General features: G+C 43.7%; 1 protein-coding gene across 1 annotated transcript in view; it reads left to right on the forward strand.

Annotated features, from left to right (window-relative positions):
* LOC136543931 (structural maintenance of chromosomes protein 6B-like) overlaps positions 1-25,614 on the forward strand; it is a 39,039-nt gene that overhangs the window by 5,147 nt on the left and 8,278 nt on the right. Inside the window, exons 5-14 of the mRNA XM_066536244.1 lie at positions 9,573-9,649; positions 9,733-9,808; positions 11,327-11,398; positions 15,338-15,442; positions 16,430-16,596; positions 16,669-16,771; positions 16,898-17,010; positions 17,617-17,821; positions 17,888-18,016; positions 18,102-18,216. Coding sequence (XP_066392341.1) covers positions 9,573-9,649; positions 9,733-9,808; positions 11,327-11,398; positions 15,338-15,442; positions 16,430-16,596; positions 16,669-16,771; positions 16,898-17,010; positions 17,617-17,821; positions 17,888-18,016; positions 18,102-18,216 — 1,162 coding nt within the window. The remainder of the gene's footprint in view (positions 1-9,572; positions 9,650-9,732; positions 9,809-11,326; positions 11,399-15,337; positions 15,443-16,429; positions 16,597-16,668; positions 16,772-16,897; positions 17,011-17,616; positions 17,822-17,887; positions 18,017-18,101; positions 18,217-25,614) is intronic.

Below are 25,614 nucleotides of genomic sequence, written 5' to 3' on the forward strand. Positions count from 1 at the left end.
GTGGAGCCGACATCCCTGGAATGATGATGTAGCGCTTGCGCCATAGAATGAATGTCTTCTCCGCTTCTCCTAGAGTCTTCTCGCCATCACCTCCAGGAATGTCAAGAGGCAAATCACTAAAACCTTTTTCAGCTTTATCTACCGAGATGGTGGCATATCCTTCTTGGATTATATTCCCATGAATCCTTGGTGTCTTGGTTCGGTCGATAGGATTAACAAGACCGATAGCCACCTTGATTGTGGAATTCTCCTTCGGAATGTGTAGCTCACACGTTGTACAAGGTTCAGTGACGTCATCCATAGGGAAGCGCAGTCCTGTGTCCCCTTGATTTGGTATCTCCGTGGAAGCGCAGCTGCTTTTCAACTGAACAGATTGGCTAATGTTGATTCCTGGCTCTGATGCCTGCTTGCTTGCACTCACTGCTATTTGCACTTGCCTTTTGATTTCCTCCTGCATTCTCGCTTCAAGGTTTTTTTCCCGCTCCTGTGCTTCACGCACCGCTTCCTCCAACCTCTGGAGCCGGTGTGCCTCTTCTTCCTTCTTTCTCTGGCGACTTCTGTAGGAAGGTCTGTCCTGAGGGAATCCATGCTCCCATGAGACACTTCCTTTGCCTCTAGTTCGGCCACCATGTTCAATAGTCCCGATGACGTATGTCAGCTCATCCTTCTCTCTGTTGGGCCTGAACGCACCACTAGCAGTAGCTCTCTGAGCATAAAACAATCTTTCTGCTGCTTCTTGCAGTCTTGTGCCATAAATGCACTTCCCTGTCTCCTGGTCTAGTGTTCCCCCATGAGCGAAAAACCAATTCTTTGCATGTTCTCCCCACTCGAGTGATTCTGGTCTGATACCCTTGGCAAGAAGGTCTGCTTCCATTTTGTTCCACTTCTTAATGGCAGTCGGGTAGCCACCTGATCCCAAGGTATGGTGGTATGTCTTCTGTTGGGCATTACGTTGGTTCTTTATCACCCGACTCACACCCTCTTCTGAAGTCTTGTACTGTACAAACTCATCCCAATAGGGCCTCTGCTTTGAGATCGGGCCTGGGACAGTAAAATCTGGTGCTATGTTCTTCTTGACATACGTCGTGTATAGGTGTTTCTTCCAAGTCTGAAACTGGGTGGCCATCTTCTTCATTGCCCAATCCCTAACTCGCTCCTTCAATTCATCACCATCTATTATATCATCATAATCATCTGTTTGGAGCGTGAAATGTACCAAGACATCATTCCAAATTAACGCCTTGTCACGATCGGAGACAAAACTGATATGAGGAGCATTGGTCTTCTTCTTCCATTCACGGGTACTAATCGGGAGCCGGTCCCGTACAAGGTAACCACAGTGGTGCACAAATTTCATTTTATTCGGCCCCCCCGGTTCTCCTGTATCCACATTGAACTCCGAGATGATGAAGCGACCCTCCAATGGCTTTTTGGGACCTCGAACATTTTTACTCTTCGTTGTAGTTGTTGATGTCGATCCAGAGGGCTACAAAACATAAACATTATTTTTAATGTCATGAGCACACATAAGACATATGATAATATATATATATAGCTAATAATAAAAAATATATACTTGGCCAATATGTTGTTGCTCATTTTGTTCAAGAGCTAAGTACTGACTCCCGTCATCTACATCCTCTTGCACGTTATTTTTAGCACCATCATCGCCGGCAACTTGAGTGCCAGTGTTGATCAAATTCATCATCAACTCCTCCTCATCCATATTTCTCGGGTCGGCCATCTAGCTTCAAAAAACAAAACCAATATATAGTACGTCAAATCTTTGCTTATTACATGCGTAAAATCTACAAACAATATGCATTATTAAATCTTGCCCCTCGATCACGGACGCAATTCGCCACACTAGGACGAACTACGTCGGTACTAGGGCGAATTAGGGCACGAGAAAGGGCGGTGTGACAAGAGTGGCGGTGCTCCACTCCGCCGTATATATGTCTGTACACATGGGTGAACGAGGGCGGCGGTGCTCCGCCGTATACATAGAAACGCATGGACGAAATGCATATGAATACAAATGACGTATATATACGTGTCGGCGCGGTGGCCGGTGTGCTGACGACGATGACGTGAGGCGGGCCGGCGTGCTGACGACGACGACGACGTGAGGCGGGCCGGGGCGGTGTCGGTGCGTGATGTTGTGATCCTATGTACCATGTGATCAACCATGTAGTCATTCATCATATGAGAAAATTCTATGTTAATAATATAAGTATAAGCCATTATGAAATGTAAGTATACGTGTCTTATTGCTCATATAACCATTACTATTTCCGAAATGATAAGAATTTATTTTCTTCTTCTACAGGCGATCTCTGATGCTATGATATAAAGTTTGAAGATAGTCTTCCCGGAAAAAAATATGTAATGCTCATATTACTTTAGCAACATTAATATATTATATCTGTATATTCAAAGTTCACAAATGAAGAAACATGTGATATTTTTGATAAACTAAAAAACGCTTAGTTTATAAACTGGGTATCAAAATTGAGTTCCTATTTGACCATTATATATCCTACAACAAATCCTTCAAAAAAAAAGACCCTACATGAATATATTTGGATAAAATTTCGTTAACAAACATTGATCTATGAAGATAGAAAAAATTCTTCTATTGAAACTGCATCTTGAAATAATGGCATATCATATAGTGATGAATATATGGCGGTTGATGGGCTGGATCATTAGCGGATGGTTCGTAGCGTTGTTTCCAAATAATATATAGCGTGTTTATTATACAAGCCATGGATTTACATCGATCTAATTAATTTCTAAAGTAATTTCATTGGTGATCCTTAATTATACTTGTCATTTAGAGTTCCAAATATTCAAAACTTGCCTTAAGATATGTTTTTATTTAAAATCATTTAGAGTTCCAAATATTCATTTTTAGTTTCTATAGATTTTGTGATTCAAAATTTGGAATTTTCAATCGACCTCGACCGTTGACATGGCTTACACCAAAGTTGTAGTTTTCGACGTGATCTATAACTCGGCAGTGGAGGGCTCGGACGAATGTACAAAGAGATCGACGAATATATCACCTCGAAGCTCGGCAGTGTACGTACTGGAGGGCCTCGGGCCGGCGCGGTGGGGCAACGCGCGGTGGAGGGCCTCGGGCGCGGAGGAGGGCGCGGTGGAGGGCCACGGGCAAGCGCGGAGGAATGGCACGGGCGCGCGCGGTGGAGGCCGCACGAGGAAGAAGACGGCGGCGCCGGTGTCACGGAAGGCGAACGGACGCGGCGCGAGGTCGAAGAAGAGGGCGGCGGTGTTCGACGAGGAAGAAGACGAGCAGATCGATCTGCCAGGCGCTGGAGGTTATATAGCACAGGAGAATTACTCCCGGTGCCAGCCACCAACCGGGAGTAAAAACCCTTTACTCCCGGTGCGTATTACCAACCGGGAGTAAAGGTGCCTTTACTCCCGGTGCGTGTTACCAACCGGGAGTAAAGGTATACCTTTACTCCCGGTTGGTAACACGCACCGGGAGTAAAGGCTTTTTTTGGCGGGCCACGAAACTGCAGCCCACCTTTACTCCCGGGTGGGCTTCCCACCCGGGAGTAAAGGTGGCCTGCAGTTTCGTTTCCCGCCTGTTTTAAGCAATAGTCTTGTTAAATACAATAGAAATGCAATAGTTTTTATTAAATACATAGTAAATTAAATAAAAGGCATAAAATTATTTTGTTAAAAATATGAATTTTATTTTTGTTTATTGCACATAGGAAAAATCGATAACCTAACTTTTTTTATTTTTTGTTAGAATTATAAAACATAATGTAACTAATATTTATTATTTCGTTAATGCAAAAATGTAGTGTTTAATTAAAATTATTAAAATTATTGGTTTTGGACAGGAAATTTGTTTTCACATCATTTTAACGTTAATATTTTAATTTTTCATCACTCAGTATCCTAATTTACCTTTTTGAGAGAGAAATCCCACCAAATCAAACATTGATTTAATTTGAAATATGACATAATAAACATCTGAATTCACAATTATTACATAATATCTCAAACACACACTATATTAAATCACTATATCATCAAGTGGGCACAGCAGTGAACTTCTTCTTTACGTATGTCCCTTGGTTATGATCGCTTCGTAACCATGGAGTGTCCTCATCATTTACCAAGATGCTAGGGTCTTTGTTCACTTTGAAGGGCGGAATTCGGTCATCCTTTTCATATTCTTCTGACATGTCCGACTTGTCCTCAATTCCCACGATGACTCTTTTCCCTGAAAGAACTATGTGGCGCTTTGGCTCTTTGGTTGAGTCATTATCGTTTTTCCCTCTTTTTGGTTTGGTAGACATATCATTGACATAGAACACCTGATTCACATCCTTGGCAAGGACGAATGGTTCGTCTTTGTACCCAATATTACTAAGGTCTACTGTTGTCATTCCATACTCGTTGTCTACTGTTACTCCGCCTCCGGTCACCTTGACCCATTGGCACTTGAACAATGGGATCTTCAAAGTAGGTGCATATTCTAGTTCCCATATTTCATCTATGCGTCCATAATATGTCTGCTTATTCCCATTCGGGTCTGTGGCATCTATGCGGACACCACTATTTTGGTTGGTACTCCTTTTATCTTGGGCTACTGTATAGAATATGTTCCCATTTATCTCGTACCCTTTGTATGTGACGATATGCCATGATGGTTGCATAGCCAATAAATACAGTTGCTCATGGATGCTCTCATCACCTTGACATTTTTTTCGCAACCAACCGCCGAAAGTTTCCATGTGCTTATGCGTAATCCAAGCTTCAGTCTTGCCTGTAAACTCGGATCGTAAGAGATCCTTGTGTGTCTCAATATACGGATCTACCAAAGAGGAGTTCTGTAGAACTGTGTAGTGCGCTTTATTGAAATAATCATCATCCGTACCAATATATGCTCTCCACTGGGACCCATCAGCAGGGTGTCTCAACATATTGTCTACCTTACGGTCTTCTTTGTGCCATCGTAACAATTTTGCATGTTCTTTGTTTCTGAACAGACGTTTCAAGCGTGGTATTATAGGAGCATACCACATAACCTTGGCAGGGATTTTCTTACGTGGACGTTCGCCCTCAACATCACCAGGGTCATCTCGCCTGATCTTATACCGCGACGCATGGCATATCGGGCATGCATCCAATTTCTCGTACTCTTTGCCACGGTATAGGATGCAGTCATTAGGACATGCATGTATCTTCTCTATTTCTAGCCCCATAGGACAGACAACTTGTTTTGCTTCGTAGGTAGTGGCGGGCAATTCATTGTACTTCGGAAGCATCTTCTTTTGGATTTTTAGTAACTCTCCAAATCCCTTGTCAGATACACCATTCTTTGCCTTCCATTGCAGCAATTCTAGTGTGGTTCCCAACTTTTTCTGCCCTGCATCACAAGTTGGGTACAACAATTTCTTGTGATCTTCTAGCATCCGCTCGAACTTGATCTTCTCCTTTTTACTTTCACATTCTCTTTGTGCATCACGAATGACCTGACAAAGATCATCAGCCGGCTCATCTTCTGTGGCTACCTCTTCTTCAGCTTCTCCCATTGCAGTATCATTGAAGCACGCACCATCAGGAATAATATCATTGTCGTCCCATTGTTCTTCTTCATCTTCTTCCATTACAACACCGGTTTCTCCGTGCTTTGTCCAACAAATATAGTTTGGCATGAAACCCGACTTGAACAAGTGTGAATGAAGAGTCCTTGAGCAAGGATATTCCACCGTATTCTTACATATGGCACATGGGCAGCACATGAAACCGTCGCGTTTGTTTGTCTCGGCCGCACGTAATAAAGAATGCACGCCGTCAATGAACTCTTGTGAGCGGCGATCAGCATTATACATCCAATGACGGCTCATCTGCATTACATGACATAAATATCATATTAAAACCTAGATCATAATTAATTATTTATACAACATGCGTGCCACCACAAAAGATACAAATTTATGAAAGCATCGCTACAATGTAGACAATCCCAACTACCACTAAAAGAACTAAAGCTAAAATACATTTCAGGAGCACAAGGATTTCGCGACCAATCTCAACTAAAACAGACAGATCCCCCGATTGTGCAACATCTTTGGGCTTCTTCGGCTGGATCACTGCCTCATTAGCCGCCGTATCTGCCTGTTGTGCAAGATATTTTTGCACGAGTTCAACATACTCTTCCTCCCAGTAGAAGCCTGAACATCGTCCACTGCCATCCCACTGAAATTAAAACAAAAAACTAGAACTTTAATCACAACCATCATGAAAATAGGTATAAACTAACCATAATCATTAAATACGATAAAATAACTCATATTGCGATCCGGACACTTGTAGAAGATACGATCCTTGTTGGGACCCTCCTTCTTCACTCGGTACTCCATCACAATCTTCATCTCATCACGACACTTGCCGCATGGAATGAGAGGAAGGCCCGGCCTAAGTCGCTTTGGAAACCCATGAGAGGCCGAGGACCCGGAAGCAGTTGCCATCTACTCTCTATACTCATTTTTTAATACACTATAAATTTCTTCTTTTATAAACAAATAAAATTAACAAACTATAAAATTATCTAGATCTCTAAACAATGATATTTTTAATGGTCATTGTGTTCTCGTCTTTTACTGCGGCAGGTAAGTAATTCATATGATATTTCAGCAAATTAACAGAAGAATGGGAATGTACACACATAACAGACTACTACGACGATATCGGGACGTGTGAATAAATAACCATCCGTACTAGTTGACCTTGCTTACGTGATCATCTCGGCGAGCATTTCTCCACCGGACAGCACCGTACTTGGTCAAGGAAGAGCTCCGATTCTATGAGGAAGGGAACACGGTCTCCCACGACCGTTGTCGCTCTCCCTCGTAGAATCAAAGCTCCTCCTTGATGTCCGTTACCGCTCGACAGAGAACATGCTTGCCGAGCTGAACACGGTCCGCAAGTTCAACTAGTACGGATTTTCTATAATTTTCTAACTATTTTCTAAGTTTTTATTTATATATACTACGTTTAGGTACGGTGATTGACAGACTAGTACGACGATATCGGGACATGTGAATAAATAACCATCCGTACTAGTTGACCTTGCTTACGTGATCAGCTCGGCGAGGATTTCTCCACCGGACGGCACCGTACTTGGTCAAGGAAGAGCTCCGATTCTACGAGGAAGGGAACACGGTCTTCCACGACCGTTATTGCTCTCCCTCGTAGAATCAAAGCTCCTCCTTGACGTCCGTTACCGCTCGGCAGAGAACATCCTCGCCGACCTGAACACGGTCCGCAAGTTCAACTAGTAAGGATTTGCTATAATTTTCTAACTATTTTCTAACTTTATATTTATATATACTTTAACCTTCTTTCATGTAAATATGCAAGCTTAAAGTGATTTTGAGCTCAAATTGCTTACAAATGAAAAAAAAACCACAATAAAGAACCATAAATATATATAGTGAATAAAATGGTATAAGAAAATGGTAAAAAATGAGAGTATGAGATTGGTAACCTTTACAACTGAAGAATCGACGGAGGAATCGAAGAATGGATGGAGGAACAATGGAGGGAGGGAGGAAGCAAGAACACTACTGCAGTGAGCTTCAAAATGTGCTGAGCTCGGGCTCGGGGAGGAAGGAGGAGACGGCCGATTTATAAAGGGAGAACATTTAGTCCCGGTTGATAGATCCAATCGGGACTAAAGGTAACTTTCCAACCCCGGGCGCAGCCACGGCCCGGGAGTAGACCTTTACTCCCGGTTGGAGCCACCAACCGGGAGTAAAAGTATACCTTTAGTCCCGGTTGGTGGCTCCAACCGGGACTAAAGGTCCCTGCCACCTCTGTCTGGCGCAGTAGCCGTTGAGCAGGAACCTTTAGTCCCGGTTGGAGCCACCAACCGGGACTAAAGGTATTTCTAGTCCCGGGGGCAAAAAATTCCGGGACTAGAGCCCATTTTGGCTGAGGATCAAAGGTCTGTTCTCTACTAGTGAAGGGTGCCTGCGCCCAGATATCATGTCTCTTTTCTGTTGATCAATTTCTTATGGAATATTTTTTTTCATAATTTTACATATTATATTCCATGATTTCCTTGGACAACTCACTGTACTCAGTTACAGACAGCTCATGGCTAGGCACCCATGCAAACTAGTATATAGCAACAGTTAAATGAGAAGATGCCTCAAATTCGTTAACTGATTAGACAATAGTGATGAGGTTTAAGCTGCCAAGAGGGGCACCTAAGTTTATCTCATTGCTGCTACAGCCACATGATTGCCAGTGATGTGGTTCTGCATGGACTCGGGTTGAGCAACATTGTCAAGGTGTGGCCATCAATGCAGGCATCCAGCTGTATGGTGTAATGGCACTGAAGGTGGTAAATGCATGCACATAGGCCCTGGCGGAGCATAATTAAGGCCAAAACCTCCCACTCCTCTTGATGCAAAACGACTCCTTAGCACCAGGTAATGCTGCATGAGATGATATGGCAGGTACTCAAAGTTCCTGGATGGATTTGTGGCTAGAACTAGCAGGATTACTGGACGGGGAAGAGCAGGTCCGATCCGGGGAAGATGAAGTAGTTAAGGGAAATGAATTTCCCTCTATTTCAGTCACATATTCAAGGAGCACAAGGCACCAACATGCTAATGCCAGAAGAGCACAATCAAACAATACATCAGGACACAGCGGCCTATGTGGTCTAAAGCCTTTTCAGCTCAGTATAAAATCAAAGGACAATTAAGCTCTAATTACTGTGTTATCGCATTAGGCATCAATGGCAGAATGGTTGACACCATCTTAGTTAAGGAGGCATTCATTGGAAGGCTCTGCATTCAAGAAGCCTGCCAAAGCTTGTCATCGGCGAGTAGCAAGCTGCGGCAGCTCATTAATCCAACATGGTCCATACCATCTTCAACCTCACGTTAGTCCTCACATATTCTCATGCTTGCGTCCACTGGCTGTTACCTCCTACGCATTGATCAGTTGACATCCTACACTTGCCCGCCCGTTGTGTTGGCCCCACCTTGATTTCGTATCATGCTCTGTTTTGTGTTGCCCCTGCTCTAGTGCTGATTAGGAAACCCTGGACATATATTAGGTGGGATCTGTCAGTTACATTCCCAAGATATTCATTATTGGATGTAATATGCTTGGTTGGTGGGCCTGAACCACAGCTGTATATCCTACGCTGGCATATACCCCTTATTGGGATTTGAATTTTTAGGCTTTCATTAATATATTTGATTTGATATACTCCAGCAGTCAGCACTAATGTGTTACATCCCTTTTGGTTTTTTTTTGTCGGGCCTGGTGCAAGCGGTAGAGTCTTACCGCCTGTGACTGGAAGGTCCCGGGTTCGAGTCGCGGTCTCCTCGCATTGCACAGGCGAGGGTAAGGCTTGCCACTGACACCCTTCCCTAGACCCTGCATAGAGCGGGAGCTCTCTGCACTGGGTACACCCTAATTTATTTGGCTTTGGAACCTTCAGTTTTCTTTTGGAACTTCCCATTATTCTATCTCATTTGAATCCTTTCTATATGAAATCGAAGGCTGAAGTATCTCAAGTTGAGGATAGCATACAGGAATTACAGCAGGAGATAAACTCTGCCCAATTAAATGCTACAAGGTAGTTTTTCCTCCTAATTACTTTTGCTTTGGGTGACACCAGGTTTGCTTATTGGATGTTTGATTCTGCTTTGTGTCATCCAGGTTAAATGAGGAAGAAAGGAAATTATCCGAAGAACTACAGGGCATTATTAAAAACATCGGTGACATCGGAAAAGAGGTATTTATAATTTTTTGCCTTCCAAACTAGGTCTGCCAAGAGTGGCTTATTCATTGCAGTTTTTTTTATGATTCTCAAATGTACCACAAGAAAACCAGCTTTCTGCACAACTGTGTCATGTTGAGCACCATCTCAGGAAGCGTACTAGCCAACTTAACAGTGACATTGATTTGTCTCTGTTTTTTCTCGAACTACATTGATGTGTCTCTGTTGCCAACGGACAATGCCCGTTGTTCTTCGGTGCTTGTTGTAAGGGTCCTTACCCTTGTAATTCTTCTTTAATATAATGATACATAGTTCTCCTGCCAGCTCGAGGAAAAAAAAGCATTAAAGGAGTGAAGTGATCCACAATTGGAGCTTTAGGGTTCTAAGTTGATTACAAAAAAAAATAGCTATTGAGGTTTAGAAAGCTGCTCATGCCCTTTTAAGGGGTTCTATGAGTCATCTAGACTCTTCTTCTTAATATAATGATGATACGCAACTCTCCTGCGTGTTTGAAACAAAAAGGTTTAGAAAGCAACCATAATACTTGATGGCAATATAAAAGAGAACCAAGACCTAAGTCAAATCTCATTTAAGCTGAAAACGATATGGCAATATGGCATATAGAGGGAAATATATCAAACCATCAGTCAGAGAATGATTTGAATAGTCACAACTATCTGCACCATATAATTTTTTCCCATGGAGAGTTGTATATCATTATACTCCATCTGCTTTTAGTTGGCGCCTAAGCTCTAGACTCTGACCAAGGAGATTACTAATTGGCATTGTAGTACGGCGCATCGTCGCTTCAGTGCCCAGCACACTTGGCCATCGCCACGCGTCTCAAAACTGTTGCTCTGGGCTTGCCAACTCCCGCACGGTACTACGGTAGCATGGCAATGTTCTGAGTGATCCATGCTACTCAACGACTTGGGATTTATTCAGCTTGGACCCCAGGGCAGATGGAGTGGTTGGGTCACAGTGCATTCAATCTCCGAGCAAAATCAAAGCATTGTCCATCTCACTTGAGGCACAATGGGCGCCTGCAATCCTGCATCTCCTATAGGACAATTGATTTCAGAAACTTTTTTATACCCTTGTGCGCTTATCAAAATTAGATGGAAGGAGTGTTATTAAGCAGAAAAAGGGGCAAGAGCCTTGACAAACACACGCACATGTACACAATTAGGTGTTTGGTTACATGCACACTCTTGAAAACATTGAACAACCCTTCGTAAAAAAAAGAAAGCATTGATCAACCTTGACCTAACCAAGGGGAAAAGAGGACTCCTACCAACTGCTGTGCGGGCCAAGGACAAGGAAAAATGAGATGCCCCTAGCCCTGGCCAAACCCCAAAAGTATAACTCCTCCCTAGTGAGTGACATTGTTTTGGTTTAGGGGAATGATTTGAGTAGTCACAATTATCTGCACCGCATGAAATTTTGGCTGTGCTGCTATGTTTATGCTTTCAGCCTCTTTGTCTTGGATCCTTGTGGTATTGTACTGTATATTCTGTTGCATATACTTTGCAGATAGAAGATGGACGTAGGTTCAATCAACTGAAATGTCAAATTGATGATCTACGCTGCCGCCAACATGATAAAGTAATATCTGGGCCTTCATTAAGCATTAAATATTTGGGAAATATTGTGTTCTTGCCCTTACTTTGATGTACAATTGTGATTTTACCCTTGTTTTTGTCATCGTTGTGATTTTACCCCTGCTTTGTAACTACTAAGGCTCAGTTTATCCCTACTTTTAACTATGTTAGTTGTTTCCGAAATACAAAAAATTAAAAAACAACAAAACCCTTCATAATAAGACCAAAGGACAATAATACCCCTTATCCAATCATACCTTCTCCAATTCCCCATTCTCTCTATCGTATCCTCTCTGTCTCTCCCGTTCTTCTCTGAAACCCTATCGGGTGCGGCTGGGCAACGAGGGCACGGAAGCTACTGGGCGGGTCGTAGCGCCGCGTGAGGAGGGCACGGGCGTGGCCCCGAGCAGCCAGAGCGGGGCGCGTCGCGTCGCGGGCGGCCAGGGGTGCCGTGTGTTGCGGGTGGCCAGGAGCCCTGTGCGGCCAGGCGGTGCGGGAGCAGACAGGGCCCAGCATGGTCGGGCGGCAGGCGCCCCGAGCGGGCAGGTCTCCAGGCGTTACGCCACGCAAGGACAGGAGCAGCGACCCTGGCGAGATGGATTTATGCGACGTTGGTGAAGAGACTAGGTAAGATTTGGAGCTCATGTGATTTGGTCTGTAGGAAAATTAGTATCAATATGTAGGAAGAATGAGTTTCTGTTTGTAAAACGATTTAGCTAACTGTGTATTCGGTGATGTGATTTGTAGGCCAAATCACATGGATATGAGCCTTGTTGTTAGAGTTCTGTCATTTTTTAGTTTGCCTGACGGGGGACCAAAATTATGGCGACAGGGTAGAACCTTGCCTACTCAAGTTGTTGACATGCATAGCTTTGACCTACTGCAGCTAGTTAATTTCATAGCTGAGCACTACATGTGGGGTTCAAAACAGTACATAAGTTTGGCATGCATTGGATAAAATTTCTAGAGGACCTTCTATTGAGATTAAAACTGATGAGCAGTTGCTTGAGTGGTTTGAACTCAATAAAGATAAGAGAAAGATGTACATTAATGTCCAAATTAATGATTTTGAGGGTCCATTGCGATATTCACCAACAAAACGTTGGTGCCACCCTTCTGTAAGGAATAGAGTGTCCACCAATGAGACAAACACTGCTGAGAGAGCCACATCCATAAACAAAAAAGAGAGCCACCAAATCCAAAGCAAAAGGCGCACATCATGATGAGGGTGTAGGAGTTGATGAGGAGGGCATATATTCTGACATTGATTCACTTGTGGCAGCAAGTGATAGTAGCTATGATAGTGACTTGGCTGCATCCTCTGATTCTTGTGATGATTGCTCTGACCCTGAGTTTAATCCCGATGGTGAAGTTGTTGATGATGATGATGAATATGACCCTCCACCTTTCTCATATGATGTTGATAATCCATGTATTGATGTAAATGTGGTGTTCCCAGACGTGGATCAGTGCAAGTCTGCAGTTACACATCATGCCATCTTGAATGATCATGCTTTTGAGATTGTGAAAAAGGACAAGAGCTGCAAGGTCATTTCAAATTTTTTGTAACATTCAGCATCAAGTAAGAAGTATTAGTGTGCAGCAATTTACTAATAAAATGGTTCTTTTCTTCCTGTTTTTTTTTCAGGTTAAGACTAGTGGTCCAAAACATACTTGTGGTTCATTCAACAATTGTGGTGAAACAATGGCCTCCAATAAATGGGTAGCTGAAAGAGTTGTCGATTTACTGCGGAAAGACCCTGAAATGAGATCAAAGGAGTTGCAAGATAGGCTTAAGAAGAAGTACTCGATAGAAGTTCCATATGATATAGTTTTCATAGGCAAGCTAAGGGCAATGGACATCATATATGGGAAGTGGAATGATAGTTATAACTTGTTATCAACTTATCAAGCTGAGCTTCTAAAAGTAGTACCTGGCAGCATCGTTGACATAGACACTGAAGAAGATGACAATGGTGATTTGTGTTTCAGTAGGTTCTTTGTTGCTCTTAAACCATGCATTGATGGTTCTTGCAAGGATGTAGGCCTTACATTGCCATGGATGCCACACACTTGACTGGATGGGGAAGGGGTCAGTTAGTGGCAGCTGTTGCAGTGGATGGTCAAAACTGCTTATTTCCAGTGGCTTATGGTGTGATTGAGACCGAGTCTAAGGAAAGTTGGACTTGGTTTGTGACAAACTTAAAGAAGGCTATTAGTACTCCTACAGGCTTGGTCATTAGTACAGATGTGGGCAAAAGACTTGAGGTGGCTGTACATGATGTGTACCCAGGAGTGGAACATAGAGAATGCATGAGGCACTTGTGGAAGAACATGAAGAAGAATGGGTACAGTGGTGAGCTTTATGGTAAGAATATGTAGGCAGCTGCCAAGAGCTTCATAAATGACAAGTTTAAGTACTTCATGCGAAACATAGAGGAGAAGGATCCTAGTGCACTATCCTGGTTGGGTGACAACCATCTATTTGTGTGGAGTAGAAGCAAATTTGGGGAAGAATGCAAGGTAGATTATATCAACAACAACCTCTCTAAAAGCTTTAACAGTTGGGTGTCCAAAACCAAGGATTTTCAAATTGTCGATATGCATGACAAGATAAGACAAATGATCATTGAGAAATTTGTTTTGAGAGCCAAGATTGCTAGTAAAATGTCAGGCACAATCATTCCAGATGTGACCAATGCTCTAAATGCTAAAGCCAAGAGTATCAAGGGCCATGAGGTATTGATATGTGGGGCTGGAACAACTGAAGTAACTGTGAACAAATTCAGGTACGCAATCAACTTAGGACAAAAACATGTACTTGTAGGGCTTGGCAAGTAACTGGACAGCCCTACACACATGCTTTAGCTTTCATGTCTAAGATTAGTAGAGAGGTACGAATGGATGACTTTGTTCATGAATACTTCTCTGTTGATCGGTTAAAAAAGGCATATGCATGTTCTTTCAATCCAATGACATCCAAGGATAATTGGCCACATGTTGATTTGGGCTATAAAATTAAGAAGCCTAAACTGAGAAAAAAATCAGGAAGACCAAGAAATTCTAGGATCAAGTCCTATGATGAGGCCACCACCAGTAATAAAAGGAGACCATGTTCTAAATGTAATGAACTAGGCCATATAGCGAAGCATTGCCAAGGAGGTCCAACTGCTAGTCAAAAGAGGAATCGCTCATCTTCTCAAAATGAATCATCTTCACAAGAAATGTGAGTCACGCTCATTTGTATTTTTTTTTGCTTCTTTACTCATGCTTATTTAGTCAACTTGTTTACTGAACCATTTTTCTCCATTCATGTGAAGTGCAAGTGCAAGGGGAAGGGGAAGGGGAAGTGCAAGTGTAGGACCTGGAACAGAAGAGGCTGGAAAAGAAGGAAGAGGAAGAGGAAGAGGAGGGAGGTTGGGTGCATTGTTAGGAATAGATGCATAAATGTGATGTATGACACTGAACATGTAATATCTCACTATTAGCTACCGCTTTTGTTGGACTTGTATGTTGGATGAGGCTTGGTACTGTATGGATACTTTTGCTACACTTTCATTTGATGTGATATTATCTATCTATATTTGCATGCTGTGTGGAATCATATGTAACAAGTTATGCAATGATGTTGTCAATTTTTTTAAAAAAAACAGGGGTAAAATCACAATGTATTCAGATAAGTAGGGGCAATTTCGCATGGGCAAACTTGTCCTTAGTGAGCCCATTTGACACCGTTACCTGCTGTTCCCGAAGTAGAGGTAAAGTTAAGCTTCGTTTTAAAAAAAACAGGGGTAAAATCACAACGATGACAGAAGCAGGGGTAAAATCACAATTAGACATCAAAATCACAACTATGATTATGCTCTGTGTTTTTCTGACTTTTTCGGTAGCAGCTATTTGGTTGTATAAATTAACTGTAGCAGCTAGTCATGCTCCTTTGCAGCTAACAGCCTTTGGAGGAGATAGACTTCAGAGCCTCTATAAATCAGTAGAGAGACACAATAGTAGGTTAAAATGCTCTCCTATTGGTCCAATAGGACATCATTTGGTATGCAATAAGGAAAATGTCTACTTCAACCCCTCAACTATGGGAGGTGGTCTACATAACTCTCTCAACTATGAAACCGTCTGTTTTACCCCCTGAACTTTCCAAAACCGTCTATTCTACCCCCTGGGCGGTTTTCAGCGGTGGTTTACTACAGTAACAGCGGGTCTGCTACAGTAGCAACGGGTTTGCTACAGTACCGGTGTTTTAAATTTTTTGTTTATTTTCGATGAATTTTTGAAAAATCATAAAATGAAAAATCTAATTTTATTGGACTCCACATGAGTAGATCTACACAGTGAATATATAATACGGTATGTTTTAGTACAATTTTTTTTTAGCTTTAGATTAATTGAAAAATCTAATTTTGTCTGTAATTAATTAAAATTTATCTATAACTAAGTTATACATAGTCCAATGAGTACGAAATTTTTACTATAGTTCAAGCATACAATAATTAACGTACCATAAAAATTTCACCACAATTGGACCATAGAAGCTGCAGCTATGAATTATTCCAATTAATTACTGACAAAATTAGATTTTTCAATTAATCTAAGGCTACAAAAAAAATTGTAATAAAGCATACCGTATTATATATTCACTGTGTAGATCTACTCATATGGAGTCCAATAAAATTAGATTTTTTATTTTATGATTTTTCTATGATTTACTATGATTTTTTAAAAATTCACCGAAAATAAATAAAAGAAACGAAAATTCAAAGCACCGGCACTGTAGCAACCCGCTGTTACTGTAGCATAGCCGCCGCTGAAAACCGCCCAGGGGGTAGAATAGACGGTTTTGAAAAGTTCAGGGGGTAAAACAGACGGTTTCATAGTTGAGGGGGTTATGTAGACCACTTCCCATAGTTGAGGGGGTGGAGTAGACTTTTTCCTATGCCATAACTATCTTTGATTGTTGTCTCTTTTGATTACTATACCTGTTCACTACTGGATTCGCTACCTTGCGTTGTTTGCTTTGATGCAGCAACTGGCAAGCGGCTGCTGGTCCGTTGCAATTGATTATGCATTAGGGAGGTTATTAGATGCTTTCATTGTCTCATGTCATAAGGATTCACTCGTTTTACGAGAATGTGCGAAAGAAGCTAACTACCGGAATCTTCAAATTATTATATATGACTTCACAAAACCACGGTAAGACGATAAGGTGTTCTATTTTGTTCATCTTTGGTTGTCTCAGATGAATTCTTTTCCATCTTTGAATAGGGTTGAAATTCCAGATCATTTGCTTCTTTCAACACCACACCCGACAGTACTTTCAGTTATCCATTTGGAAAATCCTACTATACTAAATGTATTAGTGGATCAGGTAATGCGCCATGTACACTTCACAAATTTGTTTATTTGTAGATGTCAATCACCGTTTTTTTTTTGCTCACATGCTTCAGTTTTTATAATAGTTTTGACACCTTCCTAAAAAAATCATCTATTTCAGGGCCATGCAGAGAGACAGGTCCTAGTTCAAGATTATAAAACTGGAAAATCTGTTGCATTTGGTCAGAGGATACGAAATCTGAAGGAAGTATATGCTTCTGATGGTTGCAAAATGTATGTCTCATTGGCACTGTTGTTTTTTGTTATTTGGATCACGTTTTGGTCACACTCTTCTCCACTCTTGCATTTATCTAGTTTTTGTTAAGAAACGTATGTGTGAATGCTGAATACTGTAGATCTTTTAAAAGTTAAGCTTAGGGTTCTAGTCATTTGCCCATTCCCCTCTACAAACACACAGGAAACTCATAGGACAGAACTTGTTTTTTCAGATTACTCCCTTCCATTTGTGTAATTTACCATCTAAACATTCACTTGGTAGTTTTCCACCTGTTGAGGTTTTAAGAGAGATCAACTCCAACTGGTTGACTTTTTTTCCCTTGTGAGTATGGTGAGAAGTCTAAAATGCTATAATATGATTTCTTTTGACCCCTTACATAAACATCACTGTGTCGATGAAGACCTTTATCGAGATCAGTGGTCTCTCAGATGTTCACGTGATTAACTTGCGTTGTTATAAGTTGCATTAAGTTTGGCTGTGGAAGTGGTGATATTGTGGACATTGGAAGTCCAGGATACGCAACCTTCAAAAGTCATTTACTGTTCTAAGTGTCCTTTAGAAAAGAAATGTTGAGTTCTTGATTCTGTTTCAATTGATTGCAGGTTTTGTAGAGGTCCTGTTCAGACCACTATTCCTCCAAATGGGAACTGGAGAGCTGGTCGTTTGTGCACTTCTCTAGAAGAAAAAATAACTGAAATGGAGCAGGAAGCTACTGAAATTAGGCAAATAAACTCAGAGAGGTTGGACCGCAAAAGGAAATTAGTTGCTGATCGAGAAAGCATCGATTTGGAATTAAGACGTTTAAAGGTAAAATTCAAATTGATGTACAGTTTCCTTTTAAGTTTTCTGATAGCAACCCCTCATGTTCCACAGAAAAAAAGAGAAAATGAGGAGTTGAATCTGGAGCGTAAAAAGGCGCAGTTGGATGACACCAAGAAAATTTCTATTGACATTAGTCATGCTGCTGCTGTGGATACCTCTGAGCTAGTAGCTGAAATGATGGTTTGTTCTCGATTGCCACTTTACTACATTGCAACCAATCGTTATCTAAGCTAGTATCTCATCAGTTACTGTCTTAATTCTGCAGCAAGTGAAGGAAAACATTGGGAACCAAGAATTAGCTCTGCAGAAAATTAATTTGGAACTTACAGATGCTTTGCAAGAAGAGAATAATAGAAGAGCTTCTTATAAGGACTTTATTGGTAACATCTATTTCCATTAATGTTGACTTAATTCTTCTTCAAACTTTGTCATACTTTACTGTCATAATAGAGCCATGTGGTCATAACAACCTCAAGCTATGAATAGTTGATGGTGGGTTTGTTGTGTTTGTTACCAGTAAGGTCAAATTAAGCAACAATAAAATTTAGAAAAAGATCTATATACTTGGAAGCAAAGAGATTTGACTATGTGAAATACATTTCCTATGTCTCAGGAAAAATTCTATGTATCGCTTCTTTTACCAGCAGATTTTACATTGGCTGTAGGAGTAGAACACCACTCACATTACAATAATATATATTTCTGGATGGTTTGTGAAGAAAGGGACAATATTTCCTCCCATAATCTTGCTCTGTAGCCAGTACTTTAGGCCATATATAAATGTTTAGAGTCTAGCCAGGGGTGTTGTATTATGATTTTAGGTTGTGGTGTGGCTGCTCCAATTAAGCCAACCTGTTCTGTCAGGGCCACCAGTTGCAATTTCAAAAATTCTCTTGTTATCCACAACATGTATTTTTACAATGGGACCGATGTGATACAGGTCTTTGTTGAGAGATGAAATGATGCATGCACAACTTTTGGACCTTTTCGTTTTCTTTACTGCAGTTTTTCCACTTTGTTTATTTTACTAAACACAATATTCTATTTAATATTTAGATTGCAGAACAAGTTATTTTTTAAAAAAATCTTTCTTAAACTTGTCTGAAAACCAATGTATGTCTGTTCGATCAGTTTTTATTTTGACCCGCAAAGAAAACATAATATTTGGATTGCCAACTTGTTTTTGCTTTATTTCTACAATTTGTTCTGAATAAGAGTTCAGCAAAACTTTAGAGCGAAAATTTCAGATATCTTGTTGAACTATAAGTGAATGCCCACCTCTCTCCATCAGCTTAAGCTTTTGGGTTGAGCTAGTTGGTGTATGCAACTCAATTTGGTATCAAAGCCAGAGGTCTTAAGTTCAAATCCTGGTTAGCGTAAGAAAATAAAATAATTGTTGCTCGCTCCTATTCCACGCCGGGGGCCTGAGGGAGCCTCCACGTGAGGGGGAGGCTGTCGATGTTTCACCACCGATAGCCTACCACGGGGGTACCCGGTGTAACAATCCAAAAATCCATACACCAAAAATACCAACTACAAAATTTTTCTCAAAACTCCCATGTGATGATGAGTGCCATGTATAGAAACCCAACCTAAGAGATGCATTAGGTCTAACCCCAACCCAAGTCAACACATAAGCATGGTATGTCATTTGTTGATTATGATTATTTAATTTCTAACAAATAAAGTGATGCATACATTAGTTAACTCAAATTGTGATTTGGATTTCCATTTGTTTTATGTTATGCTTAACAACTCTTTTAAGGAAACACACCATAAAGAAATTACTATTCAAACCAAAGGATAAATGTGTAAAAAGAGAAAACTAATTCTATCTTTATATATATATATAACAGACTACACCTATGTTGATATACAAAATAGCTAAATAAATTTCTAATATATATATAAAAGAATGTGGTGGGCTTCATATCTAAAACTCCAATGAATTTGGTGCACCCATTTTGAATTCAAATACCCAAACCAAATTTGAATTCAAATCAAGGAAGAAGAAAAAGAAAACAGAAAAAGGAAATGAGGAAGAGGGCCTCGCAGCCGGCTCGGCCTGCTCGTCTTCGCGGCCCAGCCAGCCCAACCGCGCCCACCTTGCACCGGCGCGCGCGCGTACGCGGCCCACGAGCTGGCCCAGCACACCTCAACCGCCCGCGCGTCTCCCCGCTTTCCCTTGCTGCCGCTGCCATGCGGGCCCCGCACGTCAGCCACCCCATCCACAGTGTCGTCTTCTCCACGCCCACGCCGCAACCGCCCGCGCGACCGGGAGCCGACAACGTTGGCAGGGGCGGGCCAGGGGGTCACGCCCAGGGCATGGGCTTGCTCCCCCATGCGCCGCGGTCACGTAACCCCGCACCACCGTCAGATGCGCCCCACGTCGCTCCACCACACGATACCAGACGCCATTGGGGGCATGGTGCTCGGCTATAAAGCTAGCCCGCACGCCGCTCACGCCCAGCGCCTTAGCCTCTCCCTCAGCCACCGCCGCCGCTTGGTGGCCCAGCAGCCGCACCGCACCGAGAGTAGAGGGCCGGGAAGGAGATCGTGAGAGGAGGATCGGAGCCCCCGCGTGCTGTCGAAGTCGCCGGAGCCGAGGGTGACGCCGTCGTCGTCATCACGGTCGCGGGTCGGCACTGCACGACTTCCGGAGCTACACGGCCGCAACTCGTCACTACACCGCCATCCCCTCTTCCACAACACCTACGGTGAGCCCCGGTTCATCCCCTGCTCGCCACCGGACCTTGCTACTCCGGCCATGGCGCTCCATACCGTGAGCGCGTAGGCCAAGGCCATCTCCGGTCTCTAGGCACACAAGCACAGCACACTCACGCGCACACCGTGACCACCTTCGAGCCCTTGGACACTGTAGACCCCCTCCAAGCCCCATAGACACCGAAGCAGAGCACTCGCTCGCCGCACTCGCAACGCCGCCATCGTGGCGTGGCCACCGCTGGCGCACCCGACCACCTCCGAGCACCAGACCACCGGCCCAAGCACCAAACCACCGGCCCGAGCACCAGACCACCGGCTAGAGCCGCCGACCACCATGGCCAGTACCGCTGGGAGCGCCTGGCGCCTCCTTGACTCGCCCGCCCAGTTCGCTGGAGCCACGGGAAACTCACGTGCCTCGCCAAACACGCTCTTGGCCACCACCATAGCCTGACCATGCCACACCGATGAGCGCCGCCACGCCAAGCCACCGACCACCGTGGCCGATGCTCTGGAAAGCCCTATCCGCCACCTAGATCCCACCACCGTGTACGCCGAGGCTCGATAGAGCTTTTCCCCTCCTCAATTGGGCATCAGCGCCTACGGCAAGGCTCGTCGACGAGGCACGCCGCCGGTGGGAGCACGGCCGTGGAAGAGACAGAGGAGAAGGGGCGAGTTGAGCAGCGCAGCCTTGCACTCGGTGCACGTGAGCCGAGCCGAGGGAAAAGAAGGTGGACTCGGTCCACCATGGACCCTGCCTTAGGTCTATGGACCGTGAACATGGGTCCACCGTGAGCCACGCTCACGCCCACAGCCTGGAAACGAAGCCCAGTAAAGGTCCAAGGCCGTGACGTGGCAGCGCCACAGCATGCCACGTGGCGGGCCAAGCCCGACCTAGATCCAGCGACCCATATTGACCGTAGACCGGTCAACGTTGACCGTTGACCTGGCCCCACATGTCAGTGGCACAGTCACTCTGGACCCACATGTCAGATGCTGACGTCATGCTGACGTCACACGGGACCCACACGTCAGAAGCCAACACAGCCAGGGTGACGTCATGCTGACGTCACGATGACATCAGCTGCTGACGTCAGCAGCCTAGGCCTCACATGTGAGTGACTCTGACCGTTGACTCACCGTTGACTGACGTTGACCTTGACCAAACCCACATGTCACTGACCCAAGAGCCCCTGGACCCACCTGTCAGAACTGATGACGTTGCTGACGTCATGCTGACGTCATACTGACATCAGCTGGACCCCACCTGCCAGCTCGAAACCGAGACGATGATGTCATGCTGACGTCATGACGTCAGTATGCCATGTGGACCAGCCACTGCGTGACACGTGTCAGCCCATGATTAATTCAGCCTTTTTCTATTTTCAGAAATGATTTAAACTTCGGAAATTCATAACTAATTCACACGACCTCGGAAAAATACGAAATCAGGACCAAAATTCATCTAAAATCAAGCTCTACGCAATGAACCCATGTTTGAGTGCATTTGGCTCTTTTGAATTTTTATTGCTTCTTTGTGCTATTCTATAGATGTCGCTAACGTGACTATAATGCGATCGTTTGCAGACTCGGAGGAGAACCAGACAGACGAGGATCATGAGTACCGTGAGGAGTACGGAGACGACTACACTGAAGGTGCCACATCCCACCCAATCTTATAGCACCTATTACGCATGGCTAATATAGAACTGCTATTGCTTACTTTATAGTTGTAATCACACTGTGATAGGACCTGCGTGGTAGTATGCTTTCTTGATGGCCTTTACCTTGACGCAACCTTACCCCTGCTCACCCTGCTATTAGACTAGACACACGCTTGCTGCTATATTACTTATTACTTCTACTACGCTTGTACTACGTTGATGCGTGGTAGAATCTGGTGTTAACTGGACTATGGGGAGAGTGCTGCGTGTGTGACTTGGGTGCGTGGAGGGTGAGGGTTGAGTCAACCAAGTTGGAGTATACGACGAGCCTAGGGCAAGTCTTGCCATAGGGTGCTACTTGGGCACCCCTGGAAATGGATACCTGTGGTGGGTAAATGGTATATAAGGTGGTCCTGGGTGTGAACCTATGATGGGAGGAGCCCGGGATGGAGGTGCTGTGGTGGCACGATAAATGGAAACCCTGATGGAGACATTCTGGCTCGTTCATCCCTAAGGACTTACTAGTACTCAGATTCATCGGGAAGCCTTACGTACCACTTGCCCTATATGGTGCGGGACGGCCGGACTACTTGGTAGGATATTGCCACTACTGCTAGGTTGATAGCGGACAGTGTAAGGAGGTACGGGGCGCGGAGGATTTCCCCCCACACCCTTCCGAGACTTCATGGAGACCTTGTGGACCCGGCTCATGACTCACAGTTTCAGCCACCTCAGACTAGACTTGGGGTGAACCAGGGCTGAATGGCATTATCCTAGGCTAGCAAGCGGCCGGAATCAGCCCAGTTGATGACGGTCAGCGAAGAAGGCAAATCTTGTGGTTATGTAGAACCTCTGCAGAGTGTATCGTTGATCGATCGATACATGTGCCGACTTGTTGGCTATGGACCTTTCCTGGGTTTCGCTTAAACTAGATAGTGAGATGAGTCCTTCTCTTCTTCCCCCGTGAGAGAGTGTCGGTCGTAGCCAGGGGCTACGGGCCTTGAGGTAGTGCCGAGAGAGAGTTGGCTTGTCGACTGAGCGATGGTATGGTGTTGATGGAGATGGTGGTATATCGATCCCAGGATCGAAACCTGGCTCGGGAAAAGGAATGGGGTGGATGGTGTGTGGGAGATGATGTCAAAACTTGACTAATTATTATTATATACTTGATATGCTACTGCATAGGAAACCCTAGCCTTATAGGTTCCTTTGATTATATCCAACCTGCATTCAATTTCCACAAAGCAATGCTCATAGGGTTGGGAGTGGCCAGTACAAATCGTACTGATAAATTTTGGCACACAGGTTCTGTTGAGGAGTATAGCTCCGAGAAGTTTGACGGATAAGGGGTTCGTGCCTACGCTCGAGTTTGGCGATCTTATCTTCAAGCTATTCTGAATGAATGCTACTTTTGATTCCGCCAATGTGGCAATGTAATAATTTATGTAATTCCGCACTATTTGTACTCTAATATTATCGTTGTATGGATGTGATATTCGACTGGAATTTGGGTAATATGATCTACAACAGTCTTATTACACTTCGACGCTGTGGATTTCCCTTCGCGGAAATTGGGGTCGCTTCACCCGGGGCAGTATGTTCGGGCTTCAGCGTATATGGAACTCGACGGTCAACGCAAGAGACAGTCGATTTATCCTGGTTCGAACCCTCGATCTTTGATCGAGTAATAGCCCTACGTCTAGTCGGCGTTAGCCTTTGTGTTGCATTGACTATAAAGTATTGTGTTGTGTTATGTTTTGTTCTCTAGGAACCCTGCCCTCCTTTATATAGTCAGGAGGTCAGAATCCTAGTCGATTTACAATGAGAGTTTCTAGTAGTATTACAGAATAATACTACTACTAAGATTACACGGGAAGAATCCTAGTTAGACTAGATCTTCTCCCTTTCTTGCGGGGTATCTCATGGGTCCCGCACCGACAAGCCCCCGAGCACTTCATGGTTGAGCTCTAGAAGTCTTGTCTTGTTCCTTCAGGTCTTGTCGAGCAGGAACAAGCGTCTTCCGAGTACTTTCTTGAGCGAAACCGTGTAGCGCTTCGTGAGATCTTCGTGTGGTGTGTACCTTTTGAAGAAAAAAGTACTCCCATTTGGGTGTAGCCCCCGAGCCTCTTGCTGTTTGGCACAAGAAGCTGGAGGGTCTTCTCTTGAAATCGCTCTGATTCTTCGTCGAAGGGCTCCTAAGCATATATCCGGGTTCTTTGTTAAAAAGATCTCAGATATAGCCATGTCCGGGTTCTTTTTGTTGTGTGGTCTTGAAGTGGTCTGTCTTGAAGAAGTCTTCTGAGTGATGTGTGCTTTTTTGAAGGAAAAAAGTGCACTCACTGAGTGTAGCCCCCGAGCCTCTTGCTATTTAGAACAAAAAGTTGGAGGGTCTTGAATCTTATGCTGTTCAAAAGAGCTGAAAATCCTCTCCTGTTGCAGCCCCCGAGCGTATATTCGGGTTCTTTTATTCAAAAAGAACTCGGGTGTAGGGTCTTGGCATATTTTCTGGCGGTCTGCTGTTGTCAGATGTGGTTGTTTGGTAGTGGTTGAGTGTAAATGTTGTTTGCTCATGAGTTGTACAGTGTTGGTATATCCTTTCGAATATGCTCATCCTCGAGTACTGTTCCTTCACGCCTGAGTCCTCTTTTATTGAATTATGTTTTTTCACTCTGTCCTTTGTTAGGTTTATTCCGTTGGTGCTCCTGGTCTATGTGCTCCGCTTCTTTGGTCTATAAATACCCTTCTGTTGTGTTGTTTTGATTCATCGAGCACTTTGTTGCGTGGTCTGAAATCTCCATAGTCATGAATATGATAGTTACTGAAGTAGAGCAGCTCCCGGGCGTATTTTGTAGTTCTTGTGTATCTTGCCGTAGCTGAAGGGAGTCTTGTGATAGAGATTAGAGGTAGGCTAATCCCACAGCAGCATTGTACTTTATGTGGCGGTAGTTGGAGGGAGTCTTGTGATGTGGGATGCGATCCTTCATCTGGTAGTTCTGGGTTGATCCTCGTCGCCTGCCCTGAGACTGTCCGGTGCAGATCAACACCATATCTAGCATCACATCAGACTTGGGTAGACAGATGTCTGCTGGCCTTCTCTACTCCATGTTGTCCCGTTGTGCTGCTGATTTCCGCCTTAGATGCACTGCGTCCGTCCTTTGAAGAAAACAGTGTAGCCGAGGGCGGTTTGTCCTACCGAGTAGCAATTTGGAACACGTAGTCGTTCCAGAGCCTAGCCGTGTCCGGGTTCCTCTTTGCTACTTTGCTTGTCGTAGTACCGAGTTCGTTGGGTCTTGTAAGGTGTGTAATCTTCTATTTTTTTTGAAATTATTTATAATGGAAAAAATCTTGTCTTCTGGACTGTCATTCTTTATTCTACTGATGTCCCGGTTGTTT

This window comes from Miscanthus floridulus, chromosome 3, assembly GCF_019320115.1.
Source record: "Miscanthus floridulus cultivar M001 chromosome 3, ASM1932011v1, whole genome shotgun sequence".
NCBI lineage: Eukaryota > Viridiplantae > Streptophyta > Magnoliopsida > Poales > Poaceae > Miscanthus > Miscanthus floridulus.